The 27,931-nt window shown below is 35.3% G+C and overlaps 3 protein-coding genes across 9 annotated transcripts in view; 1 reads left to right on the plus strand and 2 right to left on the minus strand.

Annotated features, from left to right (window-relative positions):
* The window catches only part of LOC123864220 (formin-binding protein 1-like), a 77,799-nt gene extending 65,419 nt beyond the window's left edge, over positions 1-12,380 (minus strand). For 3 of the 6 annotated variants that reach the window (XM_045904502.1, XM_045904499.1, XM_045904497.1), the window contains exon 1: positions 12,181-12,380. In XM_045904502.1, the coding sequence (XP_045760458.1) occupies positions 12,181-12,204 (24 nt within the window). In that variant the 5' untranslated portion in view covers positions 12,205-12,380. The remainder of the gene's footprint in view (positions 1-12,180) is intronic. The other 3 variants (XM_045904500.1, XM_045904498.1, XM_045904501.1) reach the window with 2 other exon arrangements.
* A 127-nt stretch (positions 12,381-12,507) lies between these two features.
* LOC123864908 (dynein regulatory complex subunit 5) lies at positions 12,508-16,947 on the minus strand. The gene is made up of 11 exons (XM_045905652.1): positions 16,654-16,947; positions 16,310-16,560; positions 15,635-15,809; positions 15,370-15,547; positions 15,088-15,275; positions 14,808-14,955; positions 14,164-14,341; positions 13,865-14,078; positions 13,454-13,587; positions 13,040-13,129; positions 12,508-12,647 (listed from the first exon to the last, which is right to left on the minus strand). The coding sequence occupies exons 1-11, from the start codon at positions 16,817-16,819 to the stop codon at positions 12,537-12,539; spliced, it is 1,833 nt and encodes a 610-aa protein (XP_045761608.1). The 5' UTR covers positions 16,820-16,947; the 3' UTR covers positions 12,508-12,536.
* A 485-nt stretch (positions 16,948-17,432) lies between these two features.
* On the plus strand, positions 17,433-27,883 carry LOC123864907 (myotubularin-related protein 2). 2 transcript variants are annotated; one of them, XM_045905651.1, is made up of 14 exons: positions 17,433-17,517; positions 17,549-17,754; positions 18,090-18,278; positions 18,779-18,853; positions 19,374-19,559; positions 20,146-20,361; positions 21,274-21,410; positions 22,039-22,164; positions 23,848-23,929; positions 24,664-24,834; positions 25,381-25,588; positions 26,210-26,427; positions 26,775-26,956; positions 27,628-27,883. In XM_045905651.1, exons 2-13 carry the CDS (start codon positions 17,629-17,631, stop codon positions 26,919-26,921), a joined length of 1,881 nt encoding a protein of 626 aa, XP_045761607.1. In that variant the 5' UTR covers positions 17,433-17,517; positions 17,549-17,628; the 3' UTR covers positions 26,922-26,956; positions 27,628-27,883. The 2 variants fall into 2 exon arrangements, with proteins under 2 accessions (XP_045761607.1, XP_045761606.1); XM_045905650.1 differs by having other exon boundaries at positions 26,775-26,950; positions 27,623-27,883.
* Positions 27,884-27,931: the final 48 nt, after the last annotated feature.

Below are 27,931 nucleotides of genomic sequence, written 5' to 3' on the forward strand. Positions count from 1 at the left end.
AACAAATGCAGTTTCTGCTTTCTTTTGAATACTAAACAATCAAACTCAATGTGCGAGCACGTTCTAGAAATTAATACCTGTGTCTGTGGTTTGCCAGATTTTCGTTAGAATATTTAGCTACAATGTTACACGGGCTCAAAGTTTTATATACAAATCTTTTAACTCATGTAACTCTAAAACTAGATATTTTTAAGAAAATCTTGCAAATCACAGACGTGTTATTATTAGAACGTGTCTACAAAACTTCATTCCGTTAGATTCATTGAAATTAAAATGAGAGTCAAACTACGTTTGTATTGAGCAACTGACGGAGAGATTCCCGGTAATTCAAGAAACTGCATAAAACACAACAATGCAAGGCGCAACAACAGCACAGCTCGTTGCTCAATACCATTGTACAATTCCTTGTAAAGGAGGCGCATTGATTGTGCGTCGCGCTTTCAGTGGATCTAAGCCTTTATGAAATGCAGTTGCAAGATGGTAAGATAAACCCAGGTATGCCTGTGGACCGATAAATATGATTAACCTATCCCGTCGGTTCACGTGTCATTTAAGACTTCCTGTTATGAACAGAGAGCAAGAAATCCGCTAATAACGGTAGTACAAGAAATTATAGTAAATTGGTGCATGTACTTACCTACTTAATACTAAGTAAATGAATAAATAAAAATATTTTTTATTCAATTAAACTTTTACACGTACTTTTGAATCGTCAAAAGCATCTACCACTGGTTCGGAATGCCTTTCCTACCGAGAAGAACCACCAAGAAACTCGGCGGTTGCTCTTTTTAAAGATTTGATATACAATATTACTACAGACGAAAGTATGTAATTATTATAAAATTAACATATTTTGAGATGCTACTCTAAAAATGTATGTGTAGAGAACTGGTTTTTTGTAGAATCTTTCTGTGTGTATCTGATATTTAGTATTAATTAATTATTACATATTACTATTACCTACTGTCTAAACAAACTATGACGTGTGACGAACTTTTGAAATCTTTTCAATCGATATTTCAAGTATTGTGGTTTTGTTGGTTTATAGAATGGATGATTCCCATCCCGTTGAATCAATTTAGGAAAATATTTGCTCAGTAAGTACATATATTATTAAGTACAACGGGTAGGGTTAGGGGAGATATAGGGAAGAAATGGAAAAGTAGAGTATGCAGACACTAAAAAAAGTTTGCAGCAACGTCTAGAGGCTCTTCAGAATAAAAGCTTTCTCTTCAATCTTTTTTTCTGGGCTTCACTTGCGTTTTGCCACCAGTAATTTTTTACACCTATAAAGCGTTTTAAAAAGTTTTAAAACGACTAAAACCAACAAGATGAGCTTACGGACCACAATAATTCGCGAAAACATCCGTTCAAACACGACTGGATGTATATATATTTATTATTTATGTATACTTAATATACTTAAGTAAATACTTTAATGTTATCTGAATACTTAAGTTAAGTTTTACAATGTTTAAAAATATTTGTGTAGGCACATATTTTTCTTGGTTCTGCTGTAAATAAATTTAATTTGAAACGGCAGTTTTTGTGCCTTTTGTATGTGAATAGTGAATACGTAATTTACGTATCTTTTAATTATTATCTAAGGATTGAAATAGCAGATGCGTATGAAAAATATTACTCTCAAGCTTCTCCAGTGTCAATTCAGTTCAATGATTTGCGTACAACCGAAATGGCGCCATTGTCCACGTTTGAAACTACTCAAACAACAACAAAATGTTTACTATTCCTTTTATATTATTGTTAACTTCATTTGTTTACCGACTCGCTTTTAAAAACCGACATTGACCTTGGATGTCTTAAGACAGAGCGTGAAAGTTATTTTGTGAAATGAATTTGTAAACAGACTGCGTATTACACAATTTTCAGCGGAGCTTAACCGATTATTAACTAATTTGTGCGGATTAAATAATTTAATTCATTAAAACAATAAATTGATAAACTAAATTATACGTATAGTGATAGATAACGCATAACTGAGTAGATTCCTGTGTGTAGGTAGTGGAGCGCAAAGAGTGGAGTGTAATATTTAATTGCGACAGCATTATTACACTGAAATATTACATTGAAGACATGTTTACGTGAAACCTAAAAAGTTACAATGAACTCTAAAGTATCGAAGTATCGTTGAGTTTCATATTACAACAATGACCACTAAGAGAGATAAAAACATCAACAACGTCCCACATCCCGTGAAATCGACGGGGCGTAAAGTAAAAAGCCAAAACAAAGAATGCTGCGCTTGTGTCGTTTTAATACCAAATCGCTTTATCGCTGAAAGCTTTTAAAAACCTAAAGGCAAGTTTTTATTTTCTTGTTGTACCCGCTAACGAGGCATTTTACATTTTTAATTCCCCCCGTGTTGCGGGAACGTTAAAAACCGGGCACTTGAAGTTGCAAGCACAACCCTAGCCTGCTGCCCACCTGCTTTTCCCTCATATAAAGTAAGGGCTAATGCACACACGAGCATCGCATTAAAATTGATTAAGCTCCGGAGAACACCATAGAGGCAAGTTAACGCATGATTACATAGTTGCAAATGACTTTTGCAATATAATCTTACCTCTGGGTAAGTAGGAAGAATGCTTTTTTCTACTGGCCTTAACTACTTACTACATTATTTACCAAAGTCATTTACTTAATAGCATTTAATAAAGTAATAAGTACTTACATAAAAGTTAAAACGGAGCATTAGTTGTAGATAGTAGATACTTATACCGCCCTAAACGTAAAACGTGAATCGCCTAATATTTGCTTTGAAAAACGATGAAATAAGGAACTATCTAAAAAGTATGCAATTGCCTTTAACAAAAACGAAATAACTACTTGAATACTGAATTCCTCTATGTATAAGTAAATATTTCTCCAGTTTTCTCCATATTTCGAAAGTTTTCTCGCTTGCTATTTAATGGATTCAATAGTAAATAAGTAAGAAACACAGAGCGAGCGATTTGTATGATCAAGAGTAGCGACATTTTGTAAAACTACGAGTAGAGATCGCGAGATGAGACGCATCTTCACATCTCAAACCAGTTCGTAGCATTTGGTTACACTTTCTATATCAACGCACTTACATTTTTCATTGAAATCGCAGGAATATACCTACCTACCTAATACCTACCGAGTACCGACCGATGGTATTGGAAGTAATCAAATAGGTATAAATAAACCACAACCCCATGCTCTATTTTTAGCTGGGCTAAATAAAAACATGTCCTAAACTATATTTGTGATAAAACTTTCAAAATAATGTTTTTTTAAATTCAAAATTACAGAAAAAGACTATTATTCACGTAATTGTTGACTCCAGCTAAAACGACGTAGGTTTATTTGCTAGAGGTAAGCCAGTTATACCTGGTCACTTAAATATGGAATTGTTCCAAAGCGTAAAGGATTTACTCGTAAAATTTATGTGAGTATGTATGTGTAGGCGATAAATGGTCTACTTGGCAGTAGGTAACTAACAATACAAAGCTCCTTGTATGGATGAAAAGCGTTGGCCGATGACACAGAACTACTCGTAATTGAGGAATTCAGATGAAATACGTTATGATATATATTAGGGTTCCGTACCTCCGAACCCTTACAGGATCACTTTGTTGTCTGTCTGTCTGTCCGTCTGTCGTATCTGTCAAGAAAACCGGTTTTGTACCTAAGGAGTAAAAGAGTTAAAAATGATTTAGTCATGGGTATAAATATGCAATCGTAGGCTATAATAGGTATTCCTACTTCAATCAACGGAGCTATTATATTATTTAACCTCATGTTAGGCAATGACGTAAGTTGGTTAACCCAACTATTTCTGAATTCAATAAACAAAGATCCATTTAAAGCAACTAAGACTGGGTATCGAATGTTTTGATAGGTAGGTAGGTACCTACTAGTTAGTAGTGACAATTGAAACTAACCGCAACACGAGCATTCTAATTCTATACGAGATTAATAAAATAGTTGGCTACAATGTATCAGTTCAAGACAGGGAACTTCTAACAAAACGCCAAGGCTACTACGCTGCTACTACTTCACTGGTAGACGTCAAATGTTAGTACATTTGACGCAGGTAGCCCTAACTAAAATAGTCGTATTTTTCTCTGATTTTACGTCACATCGTCATTTGACACATCGTCGATATGATCAAACCGAAGCTTCCCTCACTCTAGTTCACTCCGACACCTCTAAAACTAATCAAAATTGACAAGCATATTGACAGATCTAAATCTATTGATGTCCTTTACCGCAGGCAGCTTTATATATGTATAGTTTAGAATTTGTGTACAACAGAATTAGCCACAATTACTTACTAGTGTAGAACTAATACTTACTAAATTATATATTATTATTACGTAAACGTAGATCAGGTTTAGCAGATCCTGGTAACGAATACTCGCACAGACCAATATGCGTGGGATGGCGTAGGCTGGTGGTGTATCGCGGGTCGGAGTTACATTTAACAAGCGTTTAGGGATACTCGAAAATAGCCCAACGAGACGTTAAATGTTTCATAATATAAAAAATGATTTGCAACCCTATAGTTATGATATAAAGATTTATTATTGCCTGTATCATTTAGTGCCCGACGCCATTTTATTTTGTACAGCTCCGTGTATTCTGGTCAAACCGGTTCCGCGCTGAAGTCCGCGAATGGACCTGCTGCCACTCGCCAAATGAGGCGTGCGCCTGCATTGCAAATAATGACAACCAATGTTGGACGGATGCCAATGTACAAGAAAGAATAATTCCGCTGGAGAAAAGGAGTCACTGTTTGTTATTGAGAAACATTCTGACGTAGGACACGTTCTTTGGAAAACATTGAATGACTAACAAAATGTATCCTAACAAGTTAATATGGCGAGGAGAAAAAAAAGGATCAGTTGCTCTTTAGGTAAGGAGGTCTCTTCTTTTAAAGACAAAAATACTATCGAGCAATGAAACTTTTATCAGAAGTTTTGCAGTAGGTAACAAAAAGCCAATAAAGACGCGGATCACTCAGTCACTATTAGTACAGTTCACAACCATTAGGGAACTTCTAACAAAACATCGAGACTTCGACGTCACTGGCAGGCGTCAAATGTTAGCTAGATTTGACGCAAGTAGCCCTAAAGTAGCCCTGTTTTTCTTTGATTTTACATCACCAGAGCATAATATTTGACACAATATCGTCGATTCAAACCGAGAGTTCCCTGACTTCCCGGGATGCAAGCTATCTCTGTACCAAACGTCAAAATCGGTTCGGAAGTATGGTTTTATAAGTATCCATGCAAAAAATCACGTCGATCCGTTGCAGCGTGAAGGGCAAACCAAAAAACAACACACTTTCGCATTTGTAATATGGGTAGTAATTTGGTCAAGTACCTATACAGCTTAGGTAGCTAGGTACAAGACGATATTTGAGGTAGCTTAAAATAATGTGGATTGATTTGTAGCTAACTAAGGAGGGTGTGGTAACTGTAATGTATCCATGTCGGGGCAAAGGTCACACCTAAGTTAATCCAATCTGAGATTAGGTAGGTATAACCTAATAAGCGAGCGGCACTCAGCCGCGCCCGCTATTTTCCAAAGCGGTTTTTACGGCAGGATTTGCAGGAAAACCGTACACAACTGGTGATGTCATATTCTAAGGTTGATATTTTTATGAATTGTGTTGTTGTTTGTTGGAAATATGTACAATAGCCACTGCAGGTGAGTTTCTTGCCGGCTTCTTCTGAATGGAATCTGCTTTTCTAACTGATGCGATGGTCCATGAATAAAAGTTTGAAAATACTAAATTCCTAATATCTAGCACACAAACGTTTCACGTTTAGTTATTTGTAAAAAAAAATGCTTACGTAAGTAATAAACTAACTAACTATAAAACCGACTTGTGGTTTGAACTTTTAAATAGCCAAATGAATAGGTACAATGGAATATTAAAAATGCTATTAATTTCATATTTAATAACGATTCATTCACAGTTACCTTCTTAGAAAATTTAAATGAAGAAAAACGCGCAATTCGTGGACTAATTTAAAAGCAAGTAGGTATTTTGAGACGAATGTACAATAAATAGTGATTCGTTTACCTCGTAAAATACCAACACCTCGTAGTATTTTTTCACACGAGTACAATTGGTTCTTTATATTCGAGTCCCGACTACAGTTTCAAATTCAAAAAAAGTTCCATAAAAAGCCAAGTGCAATAAGAGCCTGCCTTATGCTTTGTGAACGCCAATACTAATACATACTTGAATAACTAATAGTTAGTTAACGCCAACAAAAACAAAGGCAACTAATATTTTGGCGATGATATCATCTTGTCGCGAGAATCCCATAACAGGTCGAAGCGCTCATAACTCTAGATGCTTTGATGTCTAATCTAGAATATAATAATACAGTAAAACGTGGGTAGGCAGCGGCTATTCTCCATAATAATATGGTTAGAGAATTTTTGAGTAAGACATTTAAGACTAGCTATTTGTTTTCCTAGGACAAACAATCGGTATTGTCCTGTGCCAATTGACAAGTAGAAACGCAGGGAAATAACAAACTGACACAATTATTATGGATCTACATTATTTACTTACCTATAAATATAGATGCTTTGAAGTAACTGATGTAATAACGTGTGTGATTATTTTTTATCTAACTAAGTAGGTAGTATAGAACTATCTACTTATAATACGGAGTTTAGAAGTTTGTGTTATAGGCTTAGATATTCCCTCGTATTTTCCGTTCTCCGCTTTGCGACCAAAATTCCAACCACTGTGAAAAGGATGGTCATACTGTTCTATAGTTTCAGTCCTATGTAAAAATAGCTCAATGCAAACCACACAAAAAACTATAAAGGCAATGTGAAAGTACTAGTAAAAAAGCCTATGGAAGTTTGAGAAATATACTGAAAGCTGTCATTCTACTCGGACTTATATTCATAGAAGGAATCAAAAAAGTAGTCAACTAATCAGTCTTTACAATAGAAATAATAGAGATAGATAAGTGGACATGACTGTTCAATGTAAGCACTTATTAATATTTTTTTAATTCGCTTAATCATCGGGTACGTAGTATAAAACCAGCGTAATGTAAATCGTGAAAGTTATCAAGATAGCGGTATCTTAACGTCTCAAACAGGTGTAAAGAAATATAATTAGAGGCATATATGTTACATTGATTGTGATGAGAAGAATTTTTAACATGATGGATCGTTCTTCGAATTAAATGCTTATTTTGCTCTAAAGGGCTATCTAATTTAAAAGAAATAGGTATGAGGAGATAGGTAACCGAAACCGATAGAATATATGAATGCAAGTAATAAGATCTTTGAAAAAAATAATTACACATTTTGGTGCTACCATCATACAAACAGCTGAAAGTAGGTGCTCAAGTTATCTTGTCAATATCAATTATATGACAGACTAGCCGATGCCCGCGACTTCGCCCGCGTGGATTTAGGTTTTTCGAAATCCCGCGGGAACTCTTGGATTTTCCGGGATAAAAAGTAGCCTATGTGCTAATCCAGGATATTGTCTATCTCCATTTCTTTCAGCCAAATCCGTCTTGTAGTTTTTGCGTGAAGGAGTAACAAACATACACATACACACATATACACACAAACTTTCTCCTTTATAATATTAGTGTGATACTAGATGACGCGCACAGGCTTCATTCAGTTGGGATTCCTGAAAATCCTTTGTTAGTGGCGAACTATCTCTACATTATCGAGAAAACTTCCGTGCAAAATCTCGAGCCACAGATCTAGTTTAGGATGTACGGTCACATTTCAGTCAGTTTATGCTTTAATAAAACAGACCTATGTATCTAGATAAAGACTAGGTGACCTGAATTCAATTCCACTCATGAATAGATATAAGTAACTATGGTTTACCGTAAATGATAAGTTCTATAGAAGTAGATGAAGTTTGTATCTGTTGGGTATAAAAGACGTGAATTTTATACAATACGGATCCATTCCATGGATAGGGATACTCCTTCGTGGAATGCATTCATGGATGAGTATAGTTAGTTTGGTTTTTTGGTATTGTTGGTTATAAAACTAGATATCCCACGATTGATAAGACGTTAGTTTCGCAATGTAGTGATATCTCAAACAAGCGTTTGGCGTCTCGGGCCCGCAACCACAGATCACGGTGCCTATCCAACTATGGCGAGTTTCCAGGTCGCGGTTACAAAACGCTTAGCAAACTAGTTCACGGACGGCGCAAGATAATTCAATTGTGCGACACCTGCTCTAAATAATATTTGGTGTAACAGTTCAAGCATAAATGCTGTAACCATTGTCATAACAATAAAAATTATATTTAAGTAGGTACGTGATGCCGTTTATTATAAGTTATTAAGTAACTAAATAGCTGGGTACCTACTTAGTTGTATATATTTGCTTCGCAGGAGTTGAATAAGTTACCTATTCTTATAATCTTTAAACCAAAATGTGAGTGTCAAACTGAAAACGTTGAACTTTTGTCGTGAAGTAAAAATGGTCAAAATCGCACTGAATTTTAATAATTACAAAACAACTTAGTTAAGAAGTTAAGTAAACAAATCACTAAGTTCACAAAAAAATCCCATTTTCATTTTTGTTTTACGTGTATAAGTAGGTAGGTCTAGATGATGCCTGTAACTGCGTCAATTTAGATTTTTAAAAATCACATAGAAACTTTTTGATTTTCCGGGACCAAAAGTAGCCTTATGCTCTTCTTCGGGAATCGAGATGCAAGGTGTCTCCGTACCAGTTCTCGTAAAAGTTGGTTAAACGGATGAGCTGTTGGAACTATCTTGGGTTGTATTATGTTGAGTCGTTTGAATGAATAATCTTGAACTGCGAACGTCAATTTACAAGCAAATAAACTATTTACCTACCTAGCTCAATTTTATAATAGTAATAAATAGTTTGACGATTATACAGGTATACCGAGGTGTTATATTTTCCCTTGGGATTTCAGATACTCAACTGAGCAGGCTATGCCTTGATGCCTACCTGTACCTGTGTAGCTCCGTTATGAGAAATATATTATGTACCACTATAATTTTCATACTAACATACACTTAATAATATGTACATGTTGTTTATATATTTAACGGCATGTAGGTAACAGATAGGCTCATTTCACAACTAGTAAGTAGAGTGAGGAATGCGGACCGGCCGTAGCAATCGGCCTTGCATCTTGCCAACTGACCACTCGCACTCTAGATTCAGTAGTTATGAACGCAACATTACGATTACTACAAGTAATAAGACTTTATATAAACATCACAAGTGGTGTTCAGGGATCACTGACCTGATGTATGTTCAGTAGAATGCTAAACTCGTGCTTTTAATTGGGAACGATGTACAAATAGAATTTGAGATAAATTAGTAGAGCATCTATGTTTGCGCAGCTGAACATTATCAGGATTTTTTTATGCCGAAAATGGGACGCGTCAAATTTTTCGATAAAGAAAACTATCGAGCGACTGAACAATGCACTCAGCACTGCACCGCATTTCGATTCAGTTATGTCAACTGAAAATAACTTGAAATACCCATCACACAAAAAATCAAATTAACCAAATCAGATCAAAGGTAGGTATTGTGCCTGTGGAAAACACTCGAAGAATTCGTTCACATAGCCAGGAAAGACGCGGCCAGCATAGAATAGCTTATGCTAACAGGGAAGATCGAAGGAAAGAGGCCGGGAGGACATAGCCCGAGACGTTGGACAGACCAGGTGAAGGAAGCACTTGACTCTAGCATCTACTGTACAAGATTTGTATGATAACAGGCTGTGTTAGAAAATATTATTAAGAGTATCAGAGAAAGAGAGTTATCAGAAAGGGGTCAGAAGGGGTTATCAGTTTGTATGGACATTATGATGTCCATACAAATGTATTTGTATGAGACTATGGACTAACTGTGTAGCAGATTTTCCATAATGGCTACATGTACCTATACAATTTTAGATACAGATAATACACACTCAATTTTGCATGATCAAACCTTGAGAATAGGATGATATACTGGATTGGATGTGGCAAAAATAATTTTGCATGGGTTTCAGTCCAAACGCAGACTAGCTACAAAGATTCTTAATTTATAAATGCACTATTTTTGTCAAACAATTAAGTAATAATCTAAATGCCAAAGCAGGATTCAGGATAAAACTGAGTTTCTTCACTATCGTTCATTCCGTTTAAAGTTAGTTAGTCTGTTAGGCAGCTTCTGTCTGATTCTTAGTTACAATTGCTTACTTTATTCTATAAGTTCTCAATATATATTATTTTTACGTATAACTAATAAAAAGACTTAATAATAATAATAATCTTTATTTGAAGCAACTAGGGTTCAATTTAAGCTCAGGTACAATCACTTGTACCTTTGGTACCTCTGTGTAATTGGCATAAGTAATATTGTGATAGCAATAGAAGTTAACCAACTGCTACAATATATACTTAAATAAGTAATAGACAGTAATTAATAAAATTAGGTTAAATTGATTATAATGTTTTTTGAGTTATCAGTAAAGTCAAGGAGTCTGATGTCAATAATATCAATTTAAAGATACTTAAGAGGGCTCTCTCCGTCACGTTTCCACTCGTTTCATACAATCGTAGTTCCAATTTCATTTGAATATTAAGCAACCTAAGTCCATGAAATGCAGAGATATTCTAGAAACTAATATCTATGTCTGTGGTTTTCCAGATTTCTGTTAAAATATTCAGTTTCAAAGTTACGCGGTCTTAAAATTTTCATACAAATCTTGGAGCCCCTGTAATTTTAAAACTACATATTTTTAGAAAAATCTAAAACACCACAGACACAGATATTAGTTTCTAGAATATGTCTGCAAAATTTCATGGACTTTGCTTGCTTAATATTCAAATGAAATTGGAAATACTATTGTATGAAACGAGTGGAAACGAGTGACGGAGAGAGCCCTCTTAAGTAACAATAATATTACTTACTAACGACCAGCTATTATTAATAAATTAACTTATGCATTGAATAGTTAAGTACTTACTTAGTTCAAAGATTTTCTAAGAACCTGTTAACTACTGTCAAAATGATTTCAATTTACATACTTTAATATAATGTAGGTAATTAATAAGGTAGGTTCATAATATTATCCTACTATTATGAACACGAAAGTTTTTATATGTATGTATGGATGTTTGTTACTCTTTCACGCAAAAACTACTGGATGGATTTGGCTGAAATTTGGAATGGAAATAGATTGTACCCTGGATTAATACCTAGGCAATTTTTTTTCCCGGAAAATCAATGAGTTCCCATGGGATTTTTAAAGAACCTATATCCATGGGAATGAAGTTGCAGACATCAGTTAGTAATAATATAATCAATAGAGTAGCTAACTACTTCATCATAAAATATGATTTTCCCTGGGGTAGAGGCCAGACAGTGCTCTTCCAAGTGTTCTTCTAAGCCAATCTATCTTCCTTTGCTTTTCTCTACAACTACATATCTCAAGTGAAGCTACCCTATTTTGTTACTATAAAAATGAATTGGTTTAGATTTTAGAAAGTCTTCCATTTTCACTATTATATAGAGGATGGAATAAGGTCAAACAATTACTCAGAGCACTCCCCATTAAAAAGGCAATAGAACATGCAAAGAGGACTTAGGTCTCTGCAGAGCTCAAAGCTTTGAATGAGTTGGTTAGTTTGGAATTATTGTCCACAAATCAGTTTATCAAAGTACCTACATACTTACAAGTATTCTTCTTATATTACGATGTTCAGGATCAGATCAAATAAAAATTAGTACTTAAATAATCTTGATATTTAGTTTACATAATCCTATACATACTAAATAATTTTTTTCTCAATAAAAATATCTTGCTACACTGCATAATATAATACTTAATATAAGGTTACATTACGTACATCAAACGAAATATTTGTAATATTTTACTAATATATGAAAGTTAACGTCCAATGTCCTACATACAAAAATGTATAGTGTGGTAACTAACTACCCATAAACTAATTAACTTTCCATTTAGGCTTTTATCTTATGCACTACATATTGTGATGCTGTGAAGATTACTTAGTGCTATTTCTGAAAAGGGCGATTATTTCAATACATACACCAAGTTTCCAGCGATACCGTTGTGTCAATTATTGAAAATTACAAAACTTACAGACTGAGTAATTCAACCGTAGACAGACTTACCCAAAGCTCTGTACCCCAATTCATTTTCACGACAGTTTATCACTCACTATGCACAAAATACATTTATATCTCACTAGCACTAATATAACGCGATTATTGCCACAATTTTGTTATTTTTATCACTATTCATGTGCAAACACCACCATTTCAAACACTAAACATGGCTGACTGATCTACCAAAGACTACAAATGCAAACTTGCGAAATCCAGTGACAAATCAACCAGTTACCAGAGACAAAAGAAGGGCAAAAAAAAAGTAAGTGTGTTGTCAGTTCAAGCAAATTTCCCCTACGTGATGTTAAATAAAAGCAAAATTAGTTTTTATCAGTTTTTAATTCATATTTAAGATTATACTGTCAATTTTCATTCGAAACGTATATTTTGATATGACGTTCAGTATTGTCAGTTCGTGGTTGAACAAGTGACCCATCAGATCTGCGGCGAACTAAAGTTGCACGAAGCACTTCCTAGAAAATAAAACAAAATATTAAATTCTTAACTAACTCTAAGTCATAAGCATGCCAGTATAATATCACACTAATATTATAAAGGAGAAAGTTTGTATGTGTGTGTGTGTGTGTGTGTGTGTGTGTGTGTATGTTTGTTACTCCTTCACGCAAAAACTACTGGACGGATTGGGCTGAAATTTAAAATGGAGATAGATAATACCCTGAATTAGCACATAGGCTACTTTTTATCCCGGAAAATCAAAGAGTTCCCACGGGAATTTTAAAAAACCTACATCCACTTGAACGAAGTCGCGGGTATCAGCTAGTTATGTAATAAAAATAATACGCTACAGCTGTTATAAGTTTCCAAATGCATCTTAAGATTAATTAGCTAAAAAACTAAATTTTACCTGAACAGGTTCCAGAATAATGTGATGACTAGACCTTCTTGATGTTGGAGGACCCGTGATTGAGGAAGTTCGTGAAGACGGCAAGGGACTCTATGATAAAATTATTATTTATTATATTTTATTATAATTAACTTAGTAAGCCAATTCTTTAGTTTGATTTGCATTGGAATAAAATATTTTCTTTGCCGTCTATAAACCTATAGAAAAGGAGAAGTCTTTCGGATTGGAAAGTGAGATCTTAGTAGAATACCAATGTAAATTTTCGTTATTCAGTCTCTTCAATTCGACTGATTGTAAGCATAGTTTTGTTAATATTTAAATTGTAACTATTAATTTAGATTTTAATTTATTGTATTCATCTAGTAGGTATTTCAACTATTTTGCAAATAATTCTTAATGGGTATTTGTATTTACCTTCAGAGCAGGAACAAATCCAAAATCTGCAGGAAGAGGTTGAGTCTGAACGCTAAAGTATCCTTCCTCCGAAGCAACTGATACGATCGAAGGTCGAGCTGACAACTGTTGAGCTAGCAGTAGAGGATCTGCATCTATTAAATAGTATTCAATATAGATACTCACGTATGTAATTATTATAATAGATCCCTATCTTTATGGTACATTGGTCTTGACAATTCAAAAACACTTGTAGTTAAAAGTTTATTTGAAAATAGGTATAATAATCTGACTATTTTTTTTATAATTGATGACATGGTTCCTAGTAACTATCCAATTTCTCTATTTTTAATACTTTAAATTGTTTTAATGACCACTCTTAAAATAACGCCCATAATGTACCTAACTAACTATATGAATAGTCATTCTTACCAATATTCATTCCTTTGACGACTCTATGAGCTTGAACTACCCTTCCAGCGCTTCGTCTAAATCGTATCCCTTTTTCAGCTTCCCTTCTTAACCTTTGGGCAGCTGCAGCAGACTCGGCAATTGCCATAGCCATTGATCCCATTCCAGACCGTTTCAAATTAATATCAACTAAGTAGCTTAGACATATTGCATTTGACAAAATGTTATCACTTGGCTAAAAATACAAGGCATGCTCTGAAATATTTATTTCATGGATGAAGAAATAACGATTATTTATAAACTAAAACAATTTTTTTTACCGATCCAATATCGTTGACGCTGATATCTAGTGTTCTTAATGGAGTTTTTACTAAACCTATAGCCCTTGCAAGAAGATCACCACATGTTGGTGGATTTTCAGCATTCATAGCTGACCACACGCCAGCTGGAGGTTTTTGCAGCGGTCCTGGCTTAATTCCACATCCGGATATGTTCAACCTTAAAAAGGACACTAATGGAGAAGATTTCATACTTTTTAAATTTGCGCGATGGGGTTGAGTTGCTTTTCACATCTGCTTTACGTGAATTAAAGGGCATCAGCTGTTTCTAATGATTTATTTAATTTCTAAAATCTAAAATATAAATAACATATTAAACTAATTATTATTCCTTATTTGTTTTGACGCATAATATAAAAAAGTACAAGAGTAAAATATACGAAGCCACTTGGTCATGTGGCCTCATAACTCGTATACGATTCTACAAAAGCTTCTATCGAAAACTTTCATGACGCTTTCTTCGTCATTATTTTACTCATTTTAAGAAGGTTAAAAAAATGGAAACACAGTTTATCTTGTAATTTTAAATACTAATGATTCAAATCGAATTTTGATGATCTATTTGATCTGGCCATAAAATTTATGAAAAATCTTGGAAGTTCTTGTTTTGTTAAATTTTTACTTACGATGTCAAATTACATCCTCGAGCTATAGCCACTGCAAGATGAGCAATTCCTTCTGAGCCAAGTCTGTTGTTCAGTCTTAAATCTAAGGTGCGTATCCCACAACTCGCATTATTCAGAACTGAAGATATATTTTCTAATCCAAGGGAACCTTAATAAGAGTATTAATATCAATCGAGTAAAGAAAACATTTATTAAAATTACCATAATTTAAAATGAGCACCTACCTAGAACTGATTAATATAGGTACCTACATATTGGTGAAAAAATCAATACTTATTACCAAAAACGTTATCAGCCAATATAAGACTTCGAAGTTTGTCTCGCTTGGTTATAAATTTCGATATAATTACGGCGCCATCATCTCCAATTTTACAGTGGCTGAAGTCTAAAGTTTCAAGGTTAAAGTTATTGGTCAATCCCCGAAGTATGTATTTCACTCTTTGACAATTCATATCACTTCGAGTGATCCTGAAAAATACACATTTACCTGATTAAGATTTGGATCAATATAAGTAGTTACTAGGTATAAATCTTTTTTGATTCACTACGTTAAAGATTAGACCTAAGTGATTTTAGCAGAGCACAGTTCTCCAAGCCACGTGCCAAATTTTTTGCATCATTATTAGTAAATTGAAATTGATCTCTACGATATTCTACACCAACAAAACGTTGTTGAAAAGTTATGTGTAGTTCAGTTAAATTTGTCAGACTACCCAACGCTGCATGTAACGACACATGATCTGAAACAAAAAAAAACTAAAGTGCTTAACAGTTACAGTGTTAACACGGACTATAAATTATATTAATCCAGAATAATATCTAACTACCTCTTGTCATGATTTCACTGTTTTTAATCTGAAGCTTATTTGCTTGTCGTTGGCCTGATATTATACCAACCATTTCTGGTGAAGTATTCCTTTGATCTGGTAGATCAACTGGTGTCAAACTTCGTATCGATAAAGATTGTATAAAGGGTCCACACAATTTGACCAAGTTTTTGACCTAAGGAAATAAATGCTTCAAAATATTTTGTTGAACATTCATGGTCTCACCATAAAAACTTAACTGGATATTCGATAACTCCATCAAGATAATATAAATGTAAACTGATTTTGCTTTTTCTTTGAAATACATGTACCGTACTCTCAGATTGATATCATTTGAATTTGTAACTTATTAGTAACAGGTTTGGTTTCCATTTAAGTCGCGGGTGAAATAGGGGATGGAAATCCTCAATGGGCACCTAATAGAAAATTACTAGTAAGCCCACTCGTGCAAAATCTGCGTAAGAACTAAGAACTTACGTTAGCTAGCACACATTAAATACAAACCAAAATAAACCCCAGCACAGCAAAGATATGCCAGATATAAGAATTTAGCGAAAAGGCCCACTATTGTACAAAAATCTATTTTGTTATTTATACATTCTTGTATTTCATGTCTGGATGTACAATAAAGAATATTTTACTTTATTTCACTTTGTATAAGTTATACACACACACCTTTTCAGGGTCATAATGCCGTGGATTCATATTTTCCAAAAAATCTGCATAATGCTGTTCCATGAAAATATTAATCCATGGTTTTAGTTCACTATCAGCAGGATAATGGGACCACTTTGCATAATAACATCTTTTCCAAAATATGTCGCTCTTAATATTATCAGCTAAAATTTGTAGAGGAACATCTGTGCTTAAAATTTGTAAAAAAAATTCTCGGTCCTTTGCTATCAAATCTTCTAATTTTGGTAGTCCTATAAAATAATTCAAAGTACGGATAATAAAATTAATGCCACTCTTCGATAACAATTCATCTGTTATTTAATGCAAACACTCTAGTTACTTACCTATCCAATTATCACTCAACTTCTCTATACATATATTCACAAGAGATTTTGGGTGGTTTGAATTCCATTCGAAATTTTCAGCTTTCAAATTTCTGTCCCTCTCAATTTCTCCAGTACTTTTATACGAAAGATAAGTATTTTTACTTATAGTTGTTGGAAGTTTCATTTCGCAAGCTGTAGGTACATGTAATAATACAGTACAATAATAATTTAAGTTAAAATTGAGAATAGAATTATGTACGTAAACTTATTCGTTATTATGTCTACATGAATCTAGATAACTAATGCTTGGTTTCAAATTCGTTAGATCGATAGTTAAAAATAAACTCCTCGTTTCTATAGCAATTTTAGTTTCACTGTAGCAGTTAGTCATATCTGTTCCAAAACTGATTCTACTCATAGTAATGATTTCGTTTGTTTTACTATTTTACCTATACTAATATTATAAAGAGGAAACCTTTGTATTTTTGTATGTTTGTATTGAATAGGCTCAAAAACTACTGGACCGATTTCAAAATTTCTTTTACCATTACTTAGAGGGATTCTTCCGAATCCGTATAGGCTATATTTTATACCGGAAAATAGAAAAAAAATTAAAAATAAATGTCCACCCGTGCGAAGCCGGGGCGGGTCGCTAGTTTATTTATAAGTGTGTTTAAGATGTCATTGCCCACCAAATTTAGTTAAAAATGTCAAATCAGTTCATAAAAATTTGAAAAATAGGGAAAGCTATTTCTTTTTTATGGCAATTTATGTATTTGTCAGTTTGTCACATTAGTGGCATTTCACTGACACTTGTCATTTGTCAAGATGACAGACCTAGAATTTTATTTTAATTATTAATGGCGAATGGTGATGGCGATGGTTTTAATCATAAAGTAGGATTATATTAGGGGTTTTAATAAATGAATTCTAATTTAATTTGAAATCTAATGAGTGTATAATTTAAATTGTTAACTATCCACCCAGTCTATAATGGATAAACACAATAGCTCCGAGTTGTTGAACTCTGATTATTCTGTATCCAAAAATGCAAGTTCCGATTCATTGGATTCAGACTCTAAATCGAGTTCATTGAATTCCAAACACGGACAAGACTCCGTAAGTTTCCAAAAACGCTTAATTTATGCTTATTGAATTTTATAACTGTAGCGATGCCATTTCCTGAAGGATCAAAATTTACCGTGATCAAAACTGTCTTGTGCGTCAGTGGACTGTGAGCATTGGGTGCGCGTGAATTCAGGATATCACGATGAGCAAACCCCGAACTATTCATATTTGTTTGTTTGTGAATCGTATGCTCAGTTATCAAGAGCATAACGAATTTTCAAAGGTATTAATAAATACTTGAATTGAGCTCATCAGTTGTAAATTAATGATTAATTTTGTCTTAATTTACCTACCAAAGTGATGTTAATCAATTATTTTTCTTTTAGTCCCATGGATTAGGTGACATTCATTTGTTAGACGGAGAAAAAGTGATGGGCGTATCCAGGGATGTGACTTATTTGTGCCCATACAATGGCCCATCTCATGGAGTTCTTAAAGTTACAAATTACCAACTGCATTTTAGACCTACAGAGGCTACTTCTCTACAAACTACATTGAGTGTTCCGCTAGGCGTTGTGAGTATTTTCTCTTAAGCCAGAAATATACTTGTGTCATGTTGTGTTATAATGCATTACAAGCATTTCATATATATTTAGTATGAATAGGGAGTAGGGATATATAGAGTAGTGTACTGTGACATCTTATGTTGTCTGCTCAACACGCTAGTATATTTGTGGCTTTATTTATTTATTTAAATATAATTTATTTGTTGATATATGTGGCTGTATTATTGTATTTAAATAAAGTATACGCCTGCATAGTTATATAATGGGAGACCTGTAAAGGATGATAAGTTTCAAGTTCAAAGTTTTCATAAAATGTAAACTACTGATTGAAAAATCCTACTACAATGTAAAGGAATATTTAAATGAACCATTTGAAATCCTTGTAGCTTTAGTTTTAAGTTTATGTAATTAATTATCATGACAACATCATTGACAATCAGAAATTGTACAATAGTACTCAATTTGAATTAATGACTATGAAGTTTGATCATTTCAAAATATTTACACAGGTGTCTCGTATAGAAAAAGTTGGTGGCGCTTCATCTAAAGGTGAAAACTCATATGGCATTGAAGTATTCTGTAAGGTAATTACCTTTGTAATATTAATACTATACCTATTACCTTTATATAAGTTATCAGTAAATTATTATTGGCAATTTTTTCTTTGACAGTTAAACAATCAGCTGAATTGATTTTCACACTGAATTCAGTTTTTTCTAAATAAAAATCTAATGAGCTTTTGAATTAAATATTTTTTATAATAAGTAGTAATGATATATTAAAATTAGAAATAGAATGTAATAAAAATTATAAAAAACTATTTGAATACTATAATATAAAAGCTAGCCAAAACCAGTGGTAAATTCTTTTGACAATTGGAAAGTACTTTTTAAAGTTTCTATTCTTATTTTTGATTTAATACTATAGAAAAAGTTTTTCTTATCATGGTCTTGATAGCACTCCTCACTTAAAGTTCTCATCTATAACATGAACTGGTGTAAAAAAATCTATATTTATATGTCTAAATTCATTGTTGATTTTTTTAGGTATTTTAGTTTAGTATTTATTTTAGTATTTTATTATAATAGGCTTACTTATTTTTAGGATATGCGTAATTTGCGTTTTGCGCACAGGCAAGAGAATCATTCAAGGCGTGGTATATTTGAAAAGTTACAGCAGTTAGCCTTTCCATTGTCGCACAGATTGCCACTGTTTGCATTTAGCTATTCAGAGAGTTTTCCAGATGATGGCTGGAATGTGTATGAACCTATTGCTGAACTAAGACGAATGGTGAGCAACTTTTTATATGACGGCATTACACACTTCATTCATTACATGTGAAAAGGTTGCTGAATTTGTTTTTGTGCAGTAGGCGGTTTATTGAATTATTTGATTAGAAATTATGGGTGATTTCAACCACTCTTAATAGCTAAACATATTTAGACCCCAATAAACATTAATTTCACTAAACTTAAATACTCTTTACAGTTTATTTTTTTGTAATTTCCTGGCAACCACTTATTCATAAAATTATAGATTTCTTTTATTCTCCGTTTAACGTAAACTCTTTAAAACGCAATAAACTTACCCTGCCTCATCAATTTCGCTATATAAAGTGTACAATATATGTAGATAACTAGCTGATGCCTGCGACTCCGTCCGCGTGGATATATATTTTTGAAAAATCCCGTCGGAATTCTGATTTTCCGGGACAAAAAGTAGCCTATGTTTTAATCTAGGGTATGATCTATCTCCATCCCAAATTTCAGTTAAATCTGTCCAGTAGTTTTTTGCGTGAAAGAATAACAAATACACACACACACACACAAATTTTCGCGTTTATAATATTAGTGTGATGAAATTTTGAAATTTCCAGGGTGTCAACAACGACATGTGGCGCATAACGCGTATAAACGACAAGTATGAAATATGTGATAGCTACCCAGCAGTTTGGGCTGTACCGGCCGCGGCAAACGATGAGTTGTTGCGAGCGGTGGCCGCGTTCCGCTCCCGTGGCCGCATACCCGTGCTTGCGTGGATACACCCAAGCTCACAGGCCACCATCACGAGATGCAGTCAGCCTTTAGTTGGTGTGAGTATTTAAATATTGCATAAAAGCAGGCGTTTTTTGCGGAAGTCCATGATATACAAAGAATTAAAAGATTTTTAGAGGACTTTGCAATTGTGCATTGTAAGTTTGTAAGGTCTACATCTCCTGAGGATGCTGATTAAACGTGCTAGGAACCTTGGAATTGACTTTACAATTAGACATTGTAAGGTCTACATCTCCCGAGGATGCTCCAGTGTCGGGGCGAAACGCGCGTCGAGTGGTGTTGGAATTTGTGTGGTGCTGCGTACCATACAGATTTCGTTGGTTTGGCGGATTATAGCAAATTAAGCTTTTGGTTCCTTGTATATCAAGGACTTCCGCAAAATAACGCCTGCTGCTATAATACGATTAAACATGCGTCAAGTTTATTCTGGTGGTGTTGCGTGGTCGTGCTTCTGGGCTTGCTTTGTGGCTGGCTTTTTCTGCATGCTTAGCAGTGGGAGGGCAGGTGGTCCATGTCGCATGCTGCATGTTGTACCATACAAATTTGCCTTTTTTAGCGGATTATAGCAAATTAAGCTTTTGATTCTTTGTGAGGATTTTAATCATATATCTTTTTTTGATGTTGGAAAAAAGCAGGCGTTATTTTGCGTAAGTCACAGTGATTCACAAGGAACAACTAGCTTATTCCACATTAATAAATCTAAACTTAATATAAAGAGGTAAAGTTTGTAAGTTTGTTTATAGGGGGCAATCTCTGGAAATACTGAACAGATTTTGAAAAATCTTTCACCTGTAGAAAGTTACATTATTCCTGAGTAACATATGCTACTTTTTTTTTTAAATTAGAGTTCTCTATGTAAATTGTAATTAGATACCCGTTCGAAACCAGATCATTTGTCCAGCAGGCATTGTCATTCTACAAAAATTCATACTTCATAAATATTTTTATAGGTAAGTGGTAAACGCAGCAGAGAAGACGAGAGGTACATACAGTTGATCATGGACGCTAATGCGCAAGCGCACAAATTATTCATCATGGATGCTCGGCCGAGTGCCAACGCTATAGCAAACAAAGCCAAGGGAGGCGGGTATGTTTTGAATTTTAATATTATTATACCTTAAACATTATATTTTTCATGAAGGAACTGTAAGGTGTCCATTAATTGATCAGTTTTGCCATAGTCACTGCTTTGCCTGATGGATAAGATAACTTATTATGTTACATTTTAAGGTAAAAAAAAACTTTTTCTAGTTTTCAGGATTTAATATTCATATAAAATGTATTACTGTACAAAAATAGTATAAATGCCCCTAAGTGTCCGTTCACACAGACCGGCTCGGACCGGAGAGCAGATTTTGATAGCGATTAAAATAGAGTGTTGGATAGTTGAAATAAGGTTTATTTTTACATATCACCTCTTTTGTTATTGAGAATGCCGGAGAGCAAACCTGCGCGGTTAGTGTGAAAAAATAAAAGAAGCCGACCGGCTACGTATGATTTCTGATGACGCGCTCTTCCGCTCTCGCGCAGCCGAATAGCTCCGTGTGTTTGAACAGTGCTCTTCCAGCCGGTCTATGTGAAACAAAGCTTGGTCGCTCTGGCCAATTCCAGCCGTACGCGGGCCGGAGGTCTGTGTGAAAAGAAGAGCACCGTCCGATTCTGTCCGAGCCGGTCTGTGTGAACGGACACTAAAGTTTGAATGCAAATTTTTCTAGGTATGAATCCGAAGATGCGTATCAAAACGCGGAACTAGTATTCCTTGACATTCACAACATTCACGTGATGAGGGAAAGTTTGCGGAAACTAAAAGAGCTCTGCTTCCCACAAATTGATCAAACTAGGTAAGTGCCACTTTATACCATACTTTTGTGATTACTGATAATGCTCTTTGAATTATAACAAACTAGAGGATGCCCGCGACTTCGTCCGCGTGGATTTAGGTTTTTACAGATCCCGTGGGAACTGTTTGATTTTCCGGGATAAAAAGTTGCCTATGTCAATTACAGAGACGCAAGCTACTCGGTACCAAATTTCATACAAATCGGTTAAGCGGATGGGTTTTTGGGAATCCCGTGGGATCTCTTTTATTTTCCGGGATATAAAGTAGCTTATAGGATCACTTTGTTGTCTGTCTATCTGTCAAGAACCTATAGGGTACTTCCCGTTGACCTAGAATCATGAAATTTGGCAGGTAGGTAGGTCTTATAGCACAAGTACAGAAATAAATCTGAAAACCGCGAAATCGTAGTTACATCATTAAAAAAAAAATTAAAATGTGTTTCAATATTCAAAATAAGATAACTATACAAAGTGGGGTATCACATGAAAGGGCTTTACCTGTACATCCTACATAGTTTTTGATTTATCGTGCAAAATGTTGGGAAAAATACCTGAGTACTCCTCAGTGCGCGAGTCTGACTCGCACTCGGCCTTTTTTTGTTCCAAGCTAGATAATTTTCTTGAACTGTATTACTGTGGAGTACAAAATCAGTGTGTGGAGTAAATCAGCAATTTGAAATAGTACATGTTGTCAGTTTACAATCAACAGTAAAGGTGGTCGCACATCAGTCAAGTGGGGGCGCAGTTAGTGAATTTTTCATTCTGTAAAACCAAAAGTACAGTCTAAACTACTGTTTATTATATTACAGAATGTGGCAAATATGATACAGAACAACAGTATCGCTTAGCATTCATTTTTATTGCTGCTAATCGCATTCTGTTATTGTTTTTCCTTTTAGTGACGTAAGTCTCGTATTTTTGTTTTGAACCGTGCATTATCAAATGTTATTAGTGTGATATAATGTTTAATAAGTGTTTAAAACCTCAATGGTTTTACGGTCGCATTAAATCCGATAGGTTATTAGTTCAAATACCACTACTTGGACTACTATCATACTTAACTCTAGCAAAGTGTTACGATACGATGACGCTAAATTGGTTGTTTAGAACACCCTGAAACTAAAGGTAGTGCTATTCTTTTTATTCAACGACGTCTATGTATATCCGTATATATATAATCGTATTGTTTATAAACAGATCTCAGCCAGGTTTCTTACTATTTAACCTTTATTTTAAGACCTGCAAACCGCCATGTTGCAACTTTAAATCGGACTACTTGTTTTGTGCGCACTTTTTTTTCTCTATCGTCTGGCTTTACAAAGATTAGCCAATGTTGGTTTATAGTTATTTGTAACAAGTTAGGGAAACTAGTATGGACCCCGTCTGTGCCGGCGCTCGCCGACACACGTAGGGCACCCCTTTAGAGCGCTTTCCGAACAGTTTTAACAAAAAAAAAAAAAAACACTCCAAAAAGGCCGAGCACGCCCGCTAGCTAACACCAACACAGACGAAGTCTTTTTGCGCACTATACATTCCTAATAAGTTTTTTTCTTTTCTTTAGAACTTGGTGGCTAGTGTCATACTAATGTTGTAAATTTAACATCTTAAATGATCGTAAACTCTCACCTGATTGAAAATACAACTAAATAAACTGTAGTTTAATAGTTTGAATTTGTTTATTCAAGGTGGTTCAGTGGCATAGAAGCCAGTTGCTGGTTGAAACATATCAAATGCATTTTGGCAGGTGCTGTACGCATCGTAGATAAGGTAAGAATAGAGTTATTATACTTCACTTTCCTCTTGACTTGAGACTCCCTTTAATAGATCGATTTTGATGATCAATGTGGCCTGGAGTTGACTCGCTCCACCAACGGCAGGACTGCAATACTTATACAATAAATCTATTCTATTCTGTTCTATTCTATTCTATTCTATTGTATTAATATGGCATAATATATAAAAACTCTAAACTAATGTAAAAGTTTATTTGAGGACTTCGTCTGTGGCGTTTGATGGCGCGCGTGCTGTGCTTGTTTGGAGTGTTTTTTTTTTGTTAAGAGTGGCTGGTTTTTGTGTTAGTTGGTGTTTTTTGGTGGTGGAACTGACTGGGAAGCGCTCTAAAGGGGCGCCGCGCGTATGTCGGCGGGCGCCGGCGCAGACGGAGTCCATACTTATATAAATTCAATAACTTGAAAATATCACAAACTTGACATTGGCTAATCAGTAGAGTAAAGCCAGATTTAAAGAAAAAAAAAAAGTTTATTTGAATAAAACAATCTTTCTATTTGATTCCTTATGCTATTCTCTGAAATCTTTATAAATCTTTATTCTTGGGTACTTACTGTATTAAACTCAAAATGTGTCAGATCCTCATTCAAATGTAACCAAAATGTCCAAAATTAAATAAAAGTATGTAATACTTTACTCTCATTTGATTTATCGGTTATAATTTTTTTTTGACATATCGGGCTGATAAAATACATCTTAAATTACTATTTTAGGTAGAGAATCACAAAACATCAGTGCTAGTACACTGTTCGGATGGATGGGACAGAACAGCTCAGCTGACAGCATTGGCCATGCTCATGTTGGACCCTTACTACCGCACACTAAGAGGCTTCCAGGTGCTCATTGAAAAGGAATGGCTATCGTTTGGACACAAGTTCCAACTGGTTAGTAAATATCGTAATGCTGGCCATAGACAATCAACTATACTGTCAAGTTTGCAGTTTTGGTGCTAAATGTTCATGGGCGGCGGTAATCACTTAACATTAGGTGACCCGCCTCCTCGTTTGCTCGCTATTTTTTATTTAAAAAAAAAAGGCTTGAAACGGCGTGCAGTACCTTGTATGGCTATCATTGTCCATGATAAGTCGACCTGTCATGCCAAACTTGATTGTGTATGGCCTTGGCCAGCCATATTGGAATTATAATTACAGACTACTAGGATGCTATCTGTATACATGTTCATTTGCTCGCAATTGAAAAAAAAAACTAGATGATGCTCGCGACTTCGTCCGCGTGGATTTAGGGTTTAAAAATCCCGTGAGAACTCTTTGATTTTCACGGATAAAAAGTAACCTATGTCCGGACCCTGGGATTTAAACTAACTCTGTACCAAATTTCATCAAAATCGGTTTAAAAAAAGCAACCAGACAGAAGACAGACAGACACACTGTCGCATTTGTAATATTGTTAAGTATGGATAATCGTTTTAGCGAATCGGTCACGGCGACGAGCGTCACTCAGATGCGGATCGGTCGCCAGTGTTCGTGCAGTGGGTGGACTGTGTGTGGCAACTGCAGCAGCAGTTCCCGACCGCATTCGAGTTCACCGAGAGACTGCTCATCACCATCGTCGATCATCTATACTCGTGTCGCTTCGGCACTTTCCTGTTCAATACTGAACGAGAGAGGGTGAAGGAAGGTGAGTTATTTGCGTTACTATAAGCCTTTATACAGAAACTAGATATTTAGCGAATCGGTCGCCAGTGTTCGTGCAGTGGGTGGACTGTGTGTGGCAACTGCAGCAGCAGTTCCCGACTGCATTCTAATTCACCGGGAGACTGCTCATCACCATCGTCGATCATCTCTACTCGTGTCGCTTTGGCACTTTCCTGCTTAATACTGAACGAGAGACGGTGAAGGAAGGTGAGAAATTACAGATCATATGTTGATCGTCAATACAGAGACTTGATGTAAAAAAAAATTATACTTGTTTATTTTTTTTTCGTTACAAACGTAAAATTTTATTTTGCTAAACTATGGACTTTTTATTTTACTACGATTATCGAAATATCACTTTATATTTTGAGAGTTTGTTTCGGACATCTTTGCACGCAATCCTAATCCTAGTCACACTAATATTATAAAGGCGAATGTTTATATGTGTTTGTGTGTGTGTACTTTTTTATCCAAGTAAAGAGTTCCAATGGGATCAAAAAACCTATATCCACGCGGATAAGTCGCGGGCTTCATCGAGTACTGTAAATTTAGTCGTTAAATTGCATAGTAGTTCAAAAATAACGTAGATCTATTCTTTTTACAGAAGTAAAGGCAAAGACAACATCCCTCTGGTCATACATAAACAGTAGACAGAACCTATACCTCAACCCACTGTACTGGGGTCCTTCTTCGTTCAGCCCGAACTCCCCACCTTCGCCACACTCCAGGCCTCAGATGGTGTTGGTGCCTGTAGCGTCATTGAGGATCATCAAACTTTGGAAAGCGTTGTACTGCAGGTGGAATCCCACGATGAGGCAGCAAGTAAGAACAATAATTTTGTATCGTGATTCTAATACATAGACGCATGCTGGTGATCTCTCTTTTAAAATAGTTCTTGCGAATTTTGTAACTTTTGAATGAAATTTCGCTTATAGCTACGAAACTTTTGAATTTTGAAGATCAAATTAAGCGTAGGAGAAATATCTACTTGAATAGAATATTTAGTCGAACTCGTGTATAAAATGCAAACTTTCGAAAGTCAAACCACTGACGAGTCGTCCTTCAAACTTTAAATTTTGATGATCAAATTAATCGTACGTACCATAACTACTTCATTTTGAAGACGTCCTTATTTATAAATCCTCATAATAATTTTACTGTATTCACAGGATCCAATTTACCAACGTACTCGTGAGCTGGTAGCTCTACGGGCTCAACTCGAGGCGGCTGCGGCTGCGGCTGCTGGTGACCACGCGGCGCGGCAACATCGCCTCGGCCTGACTCCACCGCGCGTTGCCAGCCCGCACCACGTGTGAAGTGTATCAGCGCACCACGGATATAGCCGGTAATTATCTCTCATTACACTATGTAGTGTACAGGGTCAAATATTTTGTGTTGGCGCAGTCGGAAGGATTCGTGGCAACGTCGCTTCGGAGTCATTCCGCCGCGTGTTGCCAACCCGCACCGAGTGTGTGAATGTTGATGGCGCACTATGGGCCCAGCAGGTGATTACCTGTCACTCATGACACTGTAGGATACAGGGTTAGATATTTTGAGATGGTGCAGTCAGAAAGATTCGCGGCCATTTCGCCTCGGTCTCACTCCGCCGCATGTTGCCAGCTCGCACTACGCATGATCTCTATCAGTGCACCACAGATAGAGCAGGTGATTATCTCTCATGTCATTATGTGGTAGGTACGGTACATAGGGTTGGATATTTTGTATTGGCGCAGTCGGAAGGATTCGCGGCAACATTGCCTTGGAGTCATCGCAAGATCCCGGCAGATAAACAAGCGAAGCACTACAATACTTTGCACTATTGCACTTTGTTGTTAAAATACTGGGATCATGCATAACTGAGTAGGTTCCTGCGGTAGTGGAGCGGGAGGAATGTGATGACGTGACGCGAGAGCTCAGTCATTCGTCAACTTGGGACAACGGTCACCCCTCCCGCACCGCTTCACTACCGAAAAACCTCCTACACACCTATAACTAACATTAATAAAATTGATTTCAGGTAATTGTCATCGCCACAAGAGACTGACAGGAATGAGCAGGAAAGCGATAAAGTGAGGTTCTTGACTCAAAAACTTTTTACTTTAAAAGTTTCACAAATACTTTATATTGTTTTCGCATTTTATTAATTCCATTCCTTGTGTTTTCATTAAATTTTTAGCTATTGTAAATAATATGATTACTATTTTTTAAAATATGTATAACTATTTACTCGCGTATTATTACCGCTAAATGTCTAGTAATAAACTACATATTTATAGGATAACTATGTACAATTTTTTTTTTAATTTTATTAACGACTTAATTGTAG

Source organism: Maniola jurtina, chromosome 4, assembly GCF_905333055.1.
Source record: "Maniola jurtina chromosome 4, ilManJurt1.1, whole genome shotgun sequence".
Classification (NCBI taxonomy): domain Eukaryota; kingdom Metazoa; phylum Arthropoda; class Insecta; order Lepidoptera; family Nymphalidae; genus Maniola; species Maniola jurtina.